The sequence below is a fragment of the Zosterops lateralis genome (genome assembly GCF_965231275.1).
Source record: "Zosterops lateralis genome assembly, chromosome: 3".
NCBI classification, from domain to species: domain Eukaryota; kingdom Metazoa; phylum Chordata; class Aves; order Passeriformes; family Zosteropidae; genus Zosterops; species Zosterops lateralis.
Genome location: NC_139764.1, coordinates 90,930,866 through 90,947,124, shown reverse-complemented (window position 1 = coordinate 90,947,124; position 16,259 = coordinate 90,930,866). Strand labels below are relative to the sequence as shown.

General features: G+C 37.9%; 1 protein-coding gene across 6 annotated transcripts in view; it reads right to left on the bottom strand.

The window, feature by feature from the left end:
* Positions 1-15,645, bottom strand: part of LOC310907955 (uncharacterized protein) — an 81,904-nt gene extending 66,259 nt beyond the window's left edge. For 3 of the 6 annotated variants that reach the window (XR_014589746.1, XR_014589749.1, XM_083858539.1), the window contains exons 1-2: positions 15,559-15,645; positions 13,044-13,238 (exon numbers count right to left, since the gene is read on the bottom strand). Coding sequence is in view for 1 of the 6 variants with exons in the window: in XM_083858539.1 (XP_083714665.1) it covers positions 13,044-13,045 (2 nt within the window). In the remaining 5 variants the exon portion in view is untranslated. Of the gene's footprint in view, positions 1-9,571; positions 10,395-13,043; positions 13,239-15,558 lie in introns of all 6 variants that reach the window. The other 3 variants (XR_014589747.1, XR_014589750.1, XR_014589748.1) reach the window with 2 other exon arrangements.
* Positions 15,646-16,259: the final 614 nt, after the last annotated feature.

Genomic DNA, 16,259 nt, shown 5'->3' with positions numbered 1-16,259 from the left:
TCCATTAAACTAAATTACAGCTGAGAAGCAGTTAAAGCATATTACTTTGACCTGCTTGGGGTAATTTTCCCATCACATGGTCACTTTAATCAGCATCGATCTTTGAAGAAATAAACATATTTACCAAAGGTAGCTCACAAGTGTGTTTAGTGGTTTTTACTAGTCATTTGGTAAAAGGCTGAACACCACTGTGAGAACTTCAGCAGCAGATCAGCTTGTCAAAATAAAACCTTAAGCAGATGGTTCTAAGTCACTGGAACTCTATGGCATATGCTGAAAGCTTGAGCAGTTCTATGAATAACAGAGAGCTGTCCACAAATGCAGAAGAAAATAGCAGGTATGAGGCTGATGTTACCTGATCTATATCACATGGAATCCTATCACTGTCAAAAGTGCTCTCTCTTGGCGGCTTGAGAAAGTGACTACAAAAGTCTCTGTTGATGCAGTTATTCATAAAAAACATGTCATTTTTTAAATAATGTACCTCAGCCTGTTGCTGAGAAAAAAAAGGAAATTTTTACTGGCACAGAGAGAAGGCAGCTATGGCAACAGTTCCAAGGACATTTCAAAACCCCTTCATTTCCAATTTACCTGTCAACATGAAATGCATATGTACTTTCTGTTATTCTGCATTTCACTTTCTGCAAAAAAAAGCAAGCCTTAGTCACAACTTAGACACAACTTGTTGATGAATTTCTGCATTCCATGTACCTGTAAGGTCTTACTCCAGTGTAATGTTCTGAGAAAGAAATTGCCTTCTTGTTCAACTTTTATTTGGCCTCTCTTGGTCACTCCAGAGAAAGTGAACTGAATTTTGTTCCTATTGCTGATGCTGATTTTTTGTTTGCCAACAAACTATTTAGTATCAAAATTACAGTAGAACTCCTTCTTTCTGGAGTGAGTGCTACAGCCTTTGGCTTCCAGAGCTCTGGTTTCTGTGGGAGTCTGTTTCTCTGAGAAATAAGGCCCACACAGCAATAACAAGATTTATTTCTGTAAGTACAATAATATGGTAAACTGAAGCAGAAAATACAGCCTTTGGCTGCTGTTCTTGCATTCTCTACATAAATAGGGATTGGTCATACTTGAAGACCTTCAAGCATGAATATTTTTCCCAAAATGCGGATTGATTGTTTCTGCAAATACCTCCAGTATTTGATATTGGTGGAAAATGCAGGCATTCTTCCACTGTTTTATTACTTCTGTGTAGGGTAATAGAAATACTGGTGTTCCCAGAAGCTGTTTTGGTTTGAATTATAACCTTAAAAGTGCTTACAGTGATATATATAGATATATAGATATCAGAATGCAGAACCTCATCTGCATGAGAATGTATGATATTATATGTATTATCTGTCATGGTACTATATATGTTATATACTATATATAATTATATACTACAATGATGCTATAGGATACTATAGTGATCCTATGTACGTGTTATCTGTAAAGTGCAAAAATAAGGCAACAACTAACTTTTCAGCATATTTAGAGAAAAAATACAAAAGGAAATATTATTTATTATTTTTAGCATATATAATCTTACTTCTGTTTATAGGGTGAGCCTATGCAAACTGGGAAAAAATAAAATTGTCTATTCTTACCTGAGAGTTTTGCTGCAATACCCTTCCAAGTAATTTTGGTATCTGTCTCTGATCCTAGAAATTGGCAGATTGACTAATATCCTTGGAGTCCAGAGTCTGAAAGTGTCTTTTGAATTTCAGAACTTCAAGCCAAACATTAGGAACAAAGTGAATTTGTACCATACCAGGTGATTAACATCATCAACTTGGATGTCATCACAGAGCTGGAAATTAGATCCTTCTGAGAAGTAGTGTTTGGGTCTCAGTTGATTTAATAAACCAGGTTGAGTTGCTGAAAGATCCTTTATTGTTATCATCGTGTGCTTTCAAAGATTTTGGACCTTCAAATAAAGCATGAAGATCGTATTTGTTCTAAAAGAATTTTAATACAATCTGGCAAAAGCCTACTGAAACTAGCAGAGTTCTCCTCTTATTTACAGTGATAATATCTTTCTCACTTTATCAATAGAAAATGTATTTTGGTGTGGTTTTTGTTGTTTTGTCTGATTTTTTTTCATAAAAGGGAGCTACTATATGTTATGGTGCTTGAGAATTTGGAAAAAGTGTTCTGAATATAACTGAAATGTTCTGTTACTATTTTGAGTGCAATAGCCTTAAAGCAGAAGGATAGATACAGCTTAAGCTTCTGTTGGAAACTAAAAGTCTCAAACAGTATCATTAGCCTTCCAGGGGCTTTAGTCCATGATTTGCAAAATACTATGGTACCAAGAACAAGGCACAGGGAAGATTGTCAGATATTTGGATATTGATATGCTAGTGTGTGCCATCTTTCTCTTGTCTCTCCTTTTGTAGAAGAAAATCCAAGGAAAGGGACAATTACATTTTGCTCTTGAGATTAAGGCAGCTAAATGTAAGTGCCTTTGTATAATTATCTGAATGACTACATTAAAAAAAAAAAAAAAAGCTCATGCTACACATAGATGGTAAAACTTATGTGTAGCAACTATTATGGATGACTACCTCTGTATATTTGTCATACTTAATTCTCCTTCCCTTACCTGGTATTAGCCATTATTTATGAATAGTGGGCTAAAGCTGAATGCTAACCACTGCCACAGGAGTAAAGATACTCTAGATATTGCCTTGCAATGGCAACTGGAAGCAATTACTTCTTTGCTAGGTGTTGCAGATTTTTCAGATATAGAGGCTGGTTTTTGTCCTTTAGGCAGTGCCTAACAAAGCTAAGTATCATTGATAGTCCTGTTTCTGCTAAACACTAACTTAGCTTCTCAAAGGCCCAGGGAAGAATGAATGATGGCACAGGTCTGAATGTCACTGACATACGGATGTCACTGCGGCCTTTACTCACTCATGAACTTTGCTGCTGGTGACACGTGTACCTCTAGTTCTTATGGCAAAGCTGTACTCATAGAAGCCTTGTTGGCTGGTGCTATGGGCCTTGATCAGGTTTTTCAGAAACAGGAATTGTATCATTTGAATGTGACTTCCTATGGAGTTTTTCAGTGTTTTATGAAATGTCATGTATCTTTGTCCATTATCAAGTTCAGTGCACAGTGTTACAAGGCACACTGCTAAGCCATTTTCAATCAAACAACCTAGGAATATTCAAACAGTACTGGAATCAGTTTACCAGATTAATTCCCTCTTCCCCCAAGATATTGCTTCCCCCAAGGAAGATATTGCTACATGATGAAGACCAAGTCTGAAAGACAAATTTAAGGAGTTTCATTAACAAAGGTTGACTTCTCCGAGTCATATCTACTTCTAATTCCTTAATAGGCAAATCAGATATATATCCAACTGACAGAACTCAGCCTTACAGCTCCAAGACTTCACCAGGTGGCATTGGCTAAAACTTAAGTAGAGAAGACCAGATTTAACCTCAAGGCACAACTTTGCTGCCATGGAAATAGCTGGTTCCATTGAGATCTGAATATGCAACTCCAAAAAATAAATGGAAATCTCTACTCAGCATATGTCAGTTCAGTCTTTTCTGGCTACCTGGTATAATCCTTATGATATCCAGAAAAGGGTATTTTGTAGCACTAGCACTCTAGATAATAAAATTGTGGATGAATGTTGGGTTTTTTCCAGTATATTCAGCCACATTTTTTAAACACTGAACAGATATTGAATAATAAATTAGGATTGTAATTAAGTCAGGAAAGATACAGTAGCAAAAGAAATGCTTTTGTGTAGCACTTCTCAAACATCAACACAAAAATCTCTCATTATTCTGATTTAAAAAGAAAATAATTAGGAGCACCTAAACTAAATTTACAGGGAAAGAAACCATATTTTCAGTTCTCTTATTGTTGATAAATTTGATATTTAAAAAAATGCAAGTCCTGTTGAAATTCTCCTGAGTGCATTCCTCAGTTTGAAATCTAATGCATCAATTTTTCATGCCCAGTTTAGACCTTACTTCATTGAAAACATTGTGGAGCAAAGAGGGAGGAAAATTCAGATGCTGTAATCCCCTGTGTTCCTTATAGTGGTAACAGAAGGAAACAAGTCCCCTGAGAGACCTTCACAGGGACACTCAGTTCACCCAAATCGTGTGTCTGCCTTCCTTTAATGGCCAGGGCTTGCACAGGAGAAAACAGTGAGATCCATGAGGTGGGAGTGGGCCCTTGTAGCCAAGAAGGCCAGTGGTATCCTGGTGTGTATTAGGAAACACATTGCCAGCCCATCAGGAGAAGTCATCCTGCCTCTCTACTCAGCTCTGGTTAGGCCCCATCTTGACCATCTAAAAAGATGAGTCTGTGTTGTACCCTTTCCTTCAGCAGAAGCATTAACAGTTGCTCTACCCAGAGGCCAATTTTAATGTTAATCTTTGAGAATTTCCCCTTCCAGTTAAATTCAGCTTCCAGCAGCAAGTAAATTCAACACTTATTAGAGGAAATGCAGAGACACCCAGAAAAAGAATGGATCTTAGTGAAGCAAATAGAATATAATTCACTGGAAAACAGGGTAATTCCTCAACCTCATTGCAAGAGGTTTTAGAAATAAGTTTTTGTCAAGCAACATTTTCTTAACTCACTAGAGATCAACAAGAACAATATGTGGCCTCTGTTATGAAAGAACTTACACTACAAGACCTGCCGCCACATCTAGCCTTAAAATTTTTGACTGTGGATTCACACACAATTCCCTTGATACTCAGTTCCTGCGCACACACTCCTGTGCCCTTCCTCACACACTCTCCTCTCTGCCCTTCCTGTTTTCTAGAAGAATGAGTCAAGTTCAAAGTCCTGCCTAATTTTTTTTTCTGGCCCAGAAGAGCTAAAATAATTATTAAACCATGGGCTGGAAAATGTGGCCAAGAGTTTCATTCCACTGGAACAGTGGATTATCTACTGTTAGTCACAGCTCATGTCTGCTAGGGAGATGCTTTCTGTGGGATTATAGAACAAACATTTTCCAGAGATTAATAACAGTATCATACCTCATTATCTGCTGTTGAAATCACCAGGTGTGTTCCTTTGACAGTAATTTTCAATATAAATTCCTAACAGTATTTTCATTTAAAGAAACCAACCAACCAACCAACAAAACACCAAAAAACTGATAAATAACCAACGGAAACAATAAAACAATATTCACTAAAATGAAAGCTGCACACAGTGTATCGGGAGCAGAAGATGAAGAGAAAAGGCACAACTGGGATGTTAGTCCCCTTGCTTATGTTGAAAGTCTGTCAGGACTTAAAGAGCACAATTTGTTTCAAAGCATCGTCAAACGAGGAAGTCCTCACAACATAAGCCACCAAAACAGGCCCACATGGCAAACAGAAGGGCGTTAAATTCAGGCCTATACAGAGATGAAAGGTTTTGTATTAGCATACCTGACAATATTCCACTGTGAGACTGTGGGAAAAGCATGGACACAACAACAGGAAGCCAAGCCTGATGAGGCAGATCTGGGTAACATATTTGGACAAACTGTGGGGAAGGAAGCATCTGCTTACACACATTGCCCCAAGCTGGGGCAATGGCACGTTGCCTCTGGATACCTGGGACTTGGACTGTATAAACGAGTTACCTCCAGAAGAACACTCTGAGGATCCCAACACTGAGAGGACCATAAGGAAAAGGGCCAGGGGAGACAATGAAAGAACTCATATGATGCTGTTTCTCCCCTCTCTCTCTCTCTCTCTCTCTCTCTTTCTCCCCCCTTGCCCTCTTCATATTTCTTCCCCCCTTCATCCCACCCCTCCCACCATCTCTCTCATTTACTGTTAAATAATATTTGCACTTTTGACTTTGGCATATAGTCTAATTTGCACCTTACTTTGGGCAGAGATATCTTTTAATAACTAGACTGGAATATTATTTCAGGATTGGGATTGTAACATTATTCCAGTGATTTTAACAAAGTCATTTTGAGAGTTTGGGAAAGGAATCAGTGTAAGAATATGTATATACAATGTAAAATAAGATCACATCTTGTTGGATTTAAAAGGATCAAAGAAATTTCCTTTCATGAACTCAATGAAGTACATGAATTCTACAACCAATATTCCATCAAACCATCTGGGCAATGCTGATGAACCTGTGGTCATTTAAAGAATAGGAACTATCTTGTACAAGTATGAGAAAGGCCACTGCAAGGGAGGATCAGAACTTCACCGAGAAGAGAGTTAAATTGGCCCATCAAGGAAGAGTTGGGTATTGTCATAGATCAATTAAGTGTTGTGAAGCCTGGAGAACGAGTCAGATAGACAGTCACTAGTAGCTCAATTTCACTACCCACATATGAGCATCATGGGCATTTTTGGATGCCCTAGGCTGTAAGCTGAAGCCAAAAGTGCTTCATTGAATTGAATAAAAAAAAATTTGAATAAAAGGAGATCAAATATCCATTGATTATAGTGTTAGCCACGTAGTCATTCAGATAACTATACAAAGACACTTACATTTAGCTGCCTTAATCTCAAGAGCAAAATGCAATTGTCACTTTCCTTGGATTTTCTTCTACAAAATGAGAGACAAGAAAAAGATGGCACACACTAGCATATCAGTATCCAAATATCTGACAGTTTTCCCTGTGCCTCCTTCCGATATTCATATCATGGACTAAAGCTTCTGGAAAGCCAATGATACTGTTTGAGACTTTTAGTTTCCAACAGAAGCTTAAGCTATATATTCTTGAAGTTTGTTTTGGTTTGGTGGGGGTTTTTTTTGTTTGTTTGTTTGTTTGTTTTTATGTTACTGGGTTTCCATCCCAATAAATAAATTTATCCATTATCCAGAGGCCTGTTTATTCCCTTTAGAAGTTAGAGATGATGATTCTACACTAATCACATTAAAAAGCAATAGTTCTTAATCTATAAAACTATAGCAGTGGAACTAAGCTGAGGCACTTAAGCTAAAAGAGGAAAGTCTTATTCTCTCATTTCAAGAGTCATGTTTCTGATTAGAAATCATCAGCTGTCTAATATAAGCTTTTGGGTTGATTCTCTGGAGTCCACATTTGGGAACCCTTGAACTTTCTTCTTGTCTTCCTTGGTTTGGAGCTTGTGGAAAACCATGGTAGAAAGAAACTTGTGAACTCAGGAAGGGAATTTCCTGACCTGACAGGAAAATCAGTAAATTAAGAAAATGCAACCCTTCCTGTGCACTATTTTTTTCACCTCTTTCTCTTACTCCCAAGAGTTTCAGCATGTACTATAATGTGAATATATGGACATACATCCATGAAAGAATAAACAGATTCTTTTAGATTCAGGAGAGAAGTAAATAAGGCTTGCAGCCAATTACACAAAGAAACTTGTAGTGATGCATTTTTAGTTTTATTAGTTCCATGTATGCATTTTTCCCATGCTTTCATGCTGTTTTATGTAAGTTGTAGTGGTTTGTTCCTTGTACCCCATTTTTACTCCTTTGTGGTTTACCCCCATTGTTATCTGTCAGTCACCTGTTATGTAACCTCCAGGTCCTGTCAGTCACTTTGGGGCCTCTCCCTGTGTCTGGAAAGTTCCAGGAAGAGCTTTGACTGATTGGTCAGGATCTCTGTTATTCCCTCCTTTGCTTTCTTGATTTGTTCTACTGTCTATCCTTTATGTACAGAGTCACTCCTTCCATTCCCCTGGTTGGTCCCACATTGCACCCTTCCCCTTGTTCCTCCCCTGCATTTAAGATTCTGCACAGAGATGATCTGTGCTCTGTTGGGCAGACTGTCTGGTGGTGAGGTGGTTCCTCAATAAACCCCAGCTGCTGTTCACCCATCAGAGTCCTTCCTTCTTTCCTCGTCATCGCTCACACAGCAGTCGCGGCAAAGACTCCACAGGATGGGGAAGGCAGCCCCGGATACTGGACCGTACCTCTCATTGCAGCCGGTGTCAGGGCCAGCCAGGTGAAGTGGGACAAGGGTCCTGAGACACTGCAACAACTGCAGAAACTAAAAACATTGTCAGGGTGCAGTGCAGCGCCTGTTCTCAATTTGTTCACTCTGCCACTCCCTTCCTTCTCTTAAGAAAATGGACTCTCCTACCAGCTTACAGAGTCATGTTTGCCTTAGATTTTTGACTTGATAACTCTTACACCATGCAATGATTGAACCAAAATAAACAGGTGGGGTTTTGAGGGTATCTGCACTGGGAGAGGTATGTTCTAGAGAGCAGAGGAAATGAAACTTGAATCCTTTCAAGAAAGGAGACCATAGTCGCTCATACTATGGATGAGAGTCTTAAAACACTAAACTGGTGAGGGTCATGATCTGTCATCCTCTAACAGATGTGGCAGAAACTTTTTGAAATGTTTTTTCAATAGGCATTTGCTTGGACCCACTAATAGACTTTAAATCCTTAAGAAGACAGAGAGAAAGATAAGATACCTAGAGTTTCTGACAGCCCTTACACATGAGGATCTAAGGGCTACAGAAGAGAAACTTCTGGCCTTTCCCAGAATGGAACTGAAAACATTCAATTAAAATGAGCCCTTGAGCAAGTTGTCCAGGGAAGTGGTTGCATCAACACCCTTAGAGATATTAAAAGACATGTAGATGTAGCATTTACAGACTTGGTTTAGTGCTGGACTTGGTAGTGCTGGGTTAACAGTTGGACTCAATGATCTTAAAGGTCTTTTCCAACTCAAAAGATTCTGTAAGTATTTTGTTTGGTTGGGGTTTTTTTGTGGGGTTTTGGTCAGGTTTTTTGGTTGGTTGATTGGTTTTTTGTGTCTTTCTTGCTAGGATACTGCACTGATATCACCATACCATAGTCCAAACTTAAATGGGTAGTATCATCTTTCAGAAGTTAATGAACTGTGAAGGATGAAAGGATGTTTGATGTTTCCTGTTATTTATCTTTGTCTTTCTCCAAAGATCTGTCCTACGCTTATCAACGTGGCACCTGAGCATTAACTTCAAGTATTCTGAACCTTACTCTTGCATCTGATACTTATGTTTTGAAGTTGTTCTGCACATTGGTTTGCATGTTGTTCACGGACAGAGGCATGGCTGTTTGAGATGACAAATGAACACATTGATTTCTTATGATCCAAAATGGATTGAAGCTTGCAGCCCTCTAAGCTTGATTTTGCCAGTTAGCACATTCCATGGCACAGTGCTGAAAATGGTTTCTCGACTATGACAGCTGTAAAATAAATGCTCCAGAGCTGGGCAAATTATTTCTTTATGTAATGCTTTTCTTTAAAGAATGTCAGTTCTGAGTAACAGATCTCTGTTTCAGGATCAAGTTGCACCTTTGAAATAAGTATTTGGATAAATGAGGCAAGTGGGTATTTGGCAAGATAATTAAGGTCCTTATTCTCACTTCTGAGATGGTGTATGGTAGGTAAAACATTTACTAAATTTAACACTCAACAAATGCTGACTTTGAATACTAGAACTGCACACTGCTCCCAAAGAAAGCCATGGCCTTTGCTGAAATTGTGTGGAAGAGCTGACAGGCACCTTTGTGGACATTCAGTTGTCATTTCCTGCAGAGCACAAATGAAGCAATAACAGCAGAAATGAATCACTGCTTTCAAAGGGATACTCACTTTTGTGGATTGTTCAGTCTATGGGGGTGTTTAGATCCGATGAAGAAGTCAAGCCAACAAGAACACAGGAGCCACAGGAACAGCTGGGAACAAATCTAAACATGTATTTTAGAAGGCTGCAGGTAGGCTTTGTAAGCAGGTGTAAAAATTTTTACTGTGAAGCCAAAATGTCTGTTATGAGTAAACGGTGAAGGTTTTGATCTTATTGTGCATGTATGAAGGGGAAATAACCATTCATAGGTAATAATTCATATTTAACCAGATGGAAAATCTATTCCTAAAAAATTAAAAAGGAGAAAGATCCAAACATACAGTACAGATCATGAGTCTGTAACTTAACCAAGGCTTAGGATACAAAATTATTTAGATAGGGAAATACACCCACCAAGCTTCCAAATAATAAAGAGGCAGACTTGGTTTTAACTGTTAAAATTTCTCTTTTTAAAGATTTACTATCTCTTATTCATCCAATCTATTCTATTTTTGAGTTTCTGGTAGTTTTCCATTTTTATTTTTGGTTTTGGGGAGATATTTTGGTGATTTTTTTGGGGCGGGGGGGTTGTTTGTTTTGGGGAGTTGGGTCTTTGGGTTTTTTTTTTGGTTGGTTGGTTGGTTTGGGGGAAGGGTTTGGTTGTTGTTTGGTTTGGTTTTGTTCATTTGTTTTTGTTACCCATTTTTTAAGTAAAAATTGTTAGTTATAAATAATTAACAGTTGTTGAAATTATCAAGACCTCTGCAGCAAATGTTGTGACTCATCCCAGGTGCTCTTTTCGCCTTTTCCTTAGGAGATGTGACATGTAATATGTGCACAAATATGAAGTTTCTGGAACTAATAAAGAGAAAAATATCCCAGGTCAGTAACTTAAGAAAAAATATTTCTCTAATTTCTTTCTGCATGTGTAATATGTACTTCCAGGTAATTTAAGTTTCTCTGTTGAAAATGAAGTTGTGCTGGAATGACTCCTAATTAGAGCTCATTGGCCTATGAAAACAATTTGGTGGTCTCAGGTGATGAGTGCCGACACCACACGCAAACAAAAGCCGCTGCAGAGCTGGCACTGGTGTCCTGCTTTGGCCACACTCCTGAAGCAGCAGCAAGCACTGAATCAGATGGGGGCAGTGCACTCTCCCAAAGGCTTATGCAGGTCAGCTTCCAGGCTTATTACCAGGCCAAGTTTCACTGTCACTATGGGCACGTTTAACCTTTTCTTCAACAGAAGGCCAGTCTACAAAACAGTATGTATTTTTTAAGACCATGCAGCATAATTCCCAAGAGGCAGCCTCTGTCGAAAATAGGAATCTCTTTAGATGAGTTTCAGTAGCTAAATGTTTCCTTGAAAAAAAGAGGGATCTGCAGGGAGAACAATCTAAGAAGACTGGACTTTGCTTGTATACAATGCAGGATTTATATTGAATTGGGAAATAAATACTATTCTTCTGGGAAAAAAAAAAAAAAAAAAAAAAAAAAAAAAAAACCTGCCATATAGGAAGATTGTTTTTCTGCACAGAGAGGATACATATTCTGAGAACCCCAAGCTATTTTTTCTCTGTGTGAAAGACAAACAATTTTGAGCTTCACCAACAAATAATTTTAAAATATCAAACTCTCATATGCCTAGAATTTTTAAAATAACTTCTGTGGTCTCTCTTCTCCTCTGTAATAAATGTATGTAACAAACTTGATGTTTCCTTTGGATGTAAAAAAACTTGCAACTTCTTTTTTACACTCCAGAATTCCACACGTCCCACCGTCTTTATTTCCATGACCTGCTACATCAGAAGGCTTAGCATTAGGTAGTGCAAATTTTATCTACTCTCTAGAGTATTAAAACAAAGGGCATGATTATCGTTGTAATGTCAAACAATGGGCAAGTCACCAGTCGCAGAATTTGTCATGAAAGGAGTAAACAGGGAAAATCCCAGATTCATCCTGTTCAAGGATTCGCAAGACAAGGGAATGCAAATGCAACCACTTAGAGACAGAACACCCTAACACCATCCCAATGTGCAAACAAAATTAATCATTAAAAGAGGAAACTAAATACAGTATAATTACAAGACTCCAGACACTGATATGTGTGCACTGATATGCCTTTACTAGACATCCCCAATGGATGAGTAAGACAAATTATTCACTGTAACTGGAGCCTTTGATGAAAATATTTTTTGTTTCTCTAATGACTGCATTTGCCTTACTATCTGAAAGAACTCTTTTTTCCTCAGCACCACTCCTTCCCATGTTCCACATTCTTGTGATTTTGGATGTTGTGCAACATTTTGTCTTCTAAAGTAAATAAAACTCCCATAATAAAAACAACAGCAAAGCATCAAGCAAAGCATCAAACAACAAAAGACATTCGGAAATTGTCAGTCAGCAAATTATTCACCTTGGTTCTATAAATATAAGACTCAAATACTTTTCTAACTATTTGCAGACAAAGACTGCAATCTCATAGAGCAGAAGAATGACTGAGCTATCAGTCTGTTATGTATTCAATGTAGGATACAAGATCAAATATTAATTTGACCATAACATTAGATTCACATTTTCTCTGCACATTTCCTGAATCCGTGTCTATCTAAGCAACTTAAACTCAAGGTAACTGAGTTTTGGCACTGTCTACTGATATAAGTTGTTTTCTATTCTCAAATGAAATACTGTTAGATAACTGTGACTGCAATAATACTGTATCTGTCCCTGGAAAGTACTATTTATGACTAAATAGTGTAGACACTCTCTCCATTGCTTTGTGTTTCTGCATCAAGCTTGACTGTTTTTCTAACAGATCTGTAATTCTTGAGAAAGAAACTCTCAAGACTTATATTATTACATACTTATTACAGAAATTGAAAGTCATCTATGGATGTTATTAGTCTAGACATTAGTAAAGTCTTTGACACCATTTCCCAGAGCATTCTCCAGGGGAAACTGCTCACGGCTTGGATGGGTGCACTGTTCATTGTGTAAAAGGTTGCTGATGGGTTGGGCACAGAGAGTGGTGGTGAATGGAGTTACATCCACCTGAAAAGTGTGTTCCACAGGGCCCAGGATTTGGGCCAGTCATGTTTAATATCTATCAATATATAGACAGATAGTAACTAAAAGTCAGACTATATTAGACATTACATTATTAATTTTAGGCACAACAGATGCTCCTAATACACCTATGTGAGGTTTGAATCATTTACTGCCTAATTAACTATATTGTTTTCCGCTTTATTTTTAAAAATAGTTTTTTTATTTGTATCTATTTATAAGCTTTTTCTAAACATTATCTAATTTCATAGCTTTGGTTGATAAGGCTGTGATGATATTAAACCTGACAAAGTTGTAGAAAATTATGGCTGCACTATGTTAGGATTGTCCTGCAGTCAAAACCTGTACCATGGAAAAGACAGACAGTAGTTTAAACATTTATTAACAAGACTTTCTTCTCTTGCACCTCTTCTGCCATGTACTTCTTTCCCTTACATTCTGAAGAGCACTCAGCCTGATAATCCTGCACCAGCTGCCATTTTCCTGGGTTGCGCTTCTGCCAGCCCGGCAGCAGGCTGGTGACAGAGCAACTGCACAGGTCACACAGGTCCAGTGTTCCTGTGGAAGTGCTCCATTAGCTGTGTATGCACAAAGGGACTGATCTTCTGGGAAGAGATAGATTTCCTGCACCTGTGCAATAGATCCAGACGTACCATCAGGCTAGGGATGTAGCAAGCCCCTCTTTCACCAAAACAAGCTCTGTTTTTGCAAAAAAACTGGCTGTCTTAGTCATTTCCTCTCCCCAAGACTTGCTGCTAGACAATTGCTTACTTTTATTAATTATAGGAATCTGCATGTCACTCTGGTCCAGGATTTAGTGGAGACAATCCATACAGACATCTAACATTTTCCATTTTTTTCATCCCATTCCAAAAATCTTAGTCTAAGAATCAAAATTTTGTTTTGAACAATGACATGCAGTCCCACTAGTTACATTCAGATCTTGGTTTCTCTGGCATTGTTATGAAGTCCTGACCAAAAAAAAAAAATCAGGTATATAAAATTAACAATGATGTGTGACATTTTTTGTCTGGAGATAATCAGGAATATTCAGAAATATTTGAAGGTCACCTTAGGTAAAATGGATTTGGTAGTGGGAGGGTATTCAGTTTTATGTTATTTGTCTCTGCTGCTTGAAAGGTCAAAAAAGAAAAATATTTGGAAGTCTCCAGAATTCCTTGTTAATGGGTTCAAAATTTTCATAACTGATATTTTTACTTTTGCTACTTACAAAAAAATCACACCAAATTTTAATTCTTTTAAATTGTCTTTTCCCCCTTTTCTCAAATTTCATATTTCACTCATGCATTTTCTAGTTAGCCCTGCAGTTGAAGAAAATAATAATTTCTCTCAGAGACTTTTATGTATGTAGCTTAAGACAAGATACAGTGAAATGGTAGTGCCAGTACCTGGAGGAGGCAAAGTAGAGATATTAATATACGCATCTTATTAGCATCTCATTTAGATCAATTATAGGCCTGAACTATGGCCTTAAGTCAATCCAATGTTTTCCATTAACTTCAAGGAGCAGCAAATTAAGCCCTATGTGACAGGTTCAAGTAGCTCTTAAAAGTGTACCAATAAAAAGGAATACAAATGGTATTATATACTTTTTTCTGACCTCCTTCTTAGATATTGCTACAGAAAAGAATGATAACATCTAGTAATATCATCCCTGTGTCTGACATACCTAACTGTTAAATTGCTGCATATTCTTCCCTCATATATAGCAGTTCATGTCACAAGCTTTATTTTTACCCAAGTTTAAGGTAAGTTTTTAGTGAACAGTCCATGATGTAAAATATCTCGCAAAATCTCCTGAAAACTGTTTTTTTTGGCCATGTTCTAAAAGTGATGTAGACTTCTTCATGTAATAAAAAGGGACATTCAAGAAGGCACAAAAACTACCCAATATATTAAAACTAACAAAAATATAAACCAGCAAGTACCCGTGTCTGGTTCAAGATTTCAGAAACAACTCTGGAGAAGACTGGGCTGGATGCAACCTCTGGTGCAGATGCAGCATAATATGAACAATGATAAACTGATTGGATGCAGCTGAAGAAGACTGCCATAGCATGATCTTTCCCTGTTATCTCTCTGTTCCTCTACTAGAGGATATAGCCCTTATAGCTGGTGCAGCTGGGACAGCCAAAGCAATGTGCATCATCCCAGTGCATTGCCTGGGACGGGAGTACCAGGATCTGGTCTATCAACTGGGAAAGTCCATGCATGTCTTGATAAACCTTCCAGGGACTGAAAAATGCTGACCTTGTTGCTGAAAATTAAAAATGATACCTCCTCCTGGACTCTGAAGCTCTTTCTTTCTGACAGACCCGTGCATGATGTGCTGCTGCCTACCTATCCCTTTGTTGGAAGAAGTCAGAGAGTCACCAGTGTTACAGTGAGAGCAGGGGAACTGCTGCTGGTGCTGCTGAATAGCCTCTAATGCTGGTCTGTGTCAAAGCAACACATCTGAGCCCTTTGAAATTAGTTTCAGTATTGGATGTGACTGTGCTGTAGGGATTTTAATGACAAGGGGAATCATGCAAAAAACAAAGTATCTGTGATTTTTAATATCTTTACAGACTAAAACACAGACATTTTCTTGACAAATATCAACACATGCATACTTATAAATGTGTCCCTGTACTCATGTCCATTTGCATCATGCACATAGAGGACAAAAATATTCCATATAGTTTTTGGACAAAGTCACTCTGTCAGGGTATCCATTCACCAAGTAGAGTTTTTTTCTCTCAGTGGGAGCTGCCATTTTAATAAAGTTCTGCAGCAGAAGTCTGATTTGATAATGAAAAGAGGAACAAAAGAAATAACGTCACCATTAGGAAAGAGAAAGAATCATAAAGTCTAAACATTTTTATATGATACATTCTGTAATTTTAAAATGTTTTTGTTAATTGAATGTATTTTTAGTTAAGGGACTTACCTTTTAGAAATTAGAAATTTCTGACTGCTAATGCTTTCCTTCCTAAAGACAGTCCTTTCCAACTTACTTTAATTAGCTTTTGCTCTCTTTATTTTTAGAAGAATAATACCTTTTCTGGGTTAACCGCTTACCTATAATATTACCTTGGCCTAGTGGGATTGGACATTGTACCTGCTAATGCTGTAGACGTTCTTTCTTTCTCTGCTGGTCCTTGCAAAGGGTAGGTCTTCATAACTGTCTCATTTTCTGGGTTATACATTGATCATGTACACACACACACACATATATACATATATATATATATACACACACACACATACACACACACGAGCATATATGTACATGCACAGGAGTGTGGGAAAAAAAGACCTCCCTGAAGGTGAACAGAAAACAGCAGGGTGCCATCATCCTTCTGTTAAACCACAAAGGTAGAGGCAAGACACCCTGCTGGGAAATTCCTGGGCTCAGTGGTACATGTTTGGACACAAAACGAGGTCACCAAAGAGATGTAGTGCAGGATCCCTTTCCCGGTGTACAGTGGTGCCTTTGGATAGGATGGAAATATACTTCACCTTTCCATTATCTTTTAAGGCCATGTTGTGTCTGAGTCTTCACCTACTGTGAAATGATTTTAAAATAGCAAATGTCAGTTGCTTTGGAAATCTCTGTAAGCATTAGGTGTGAGACTGTTTTACTCTGAC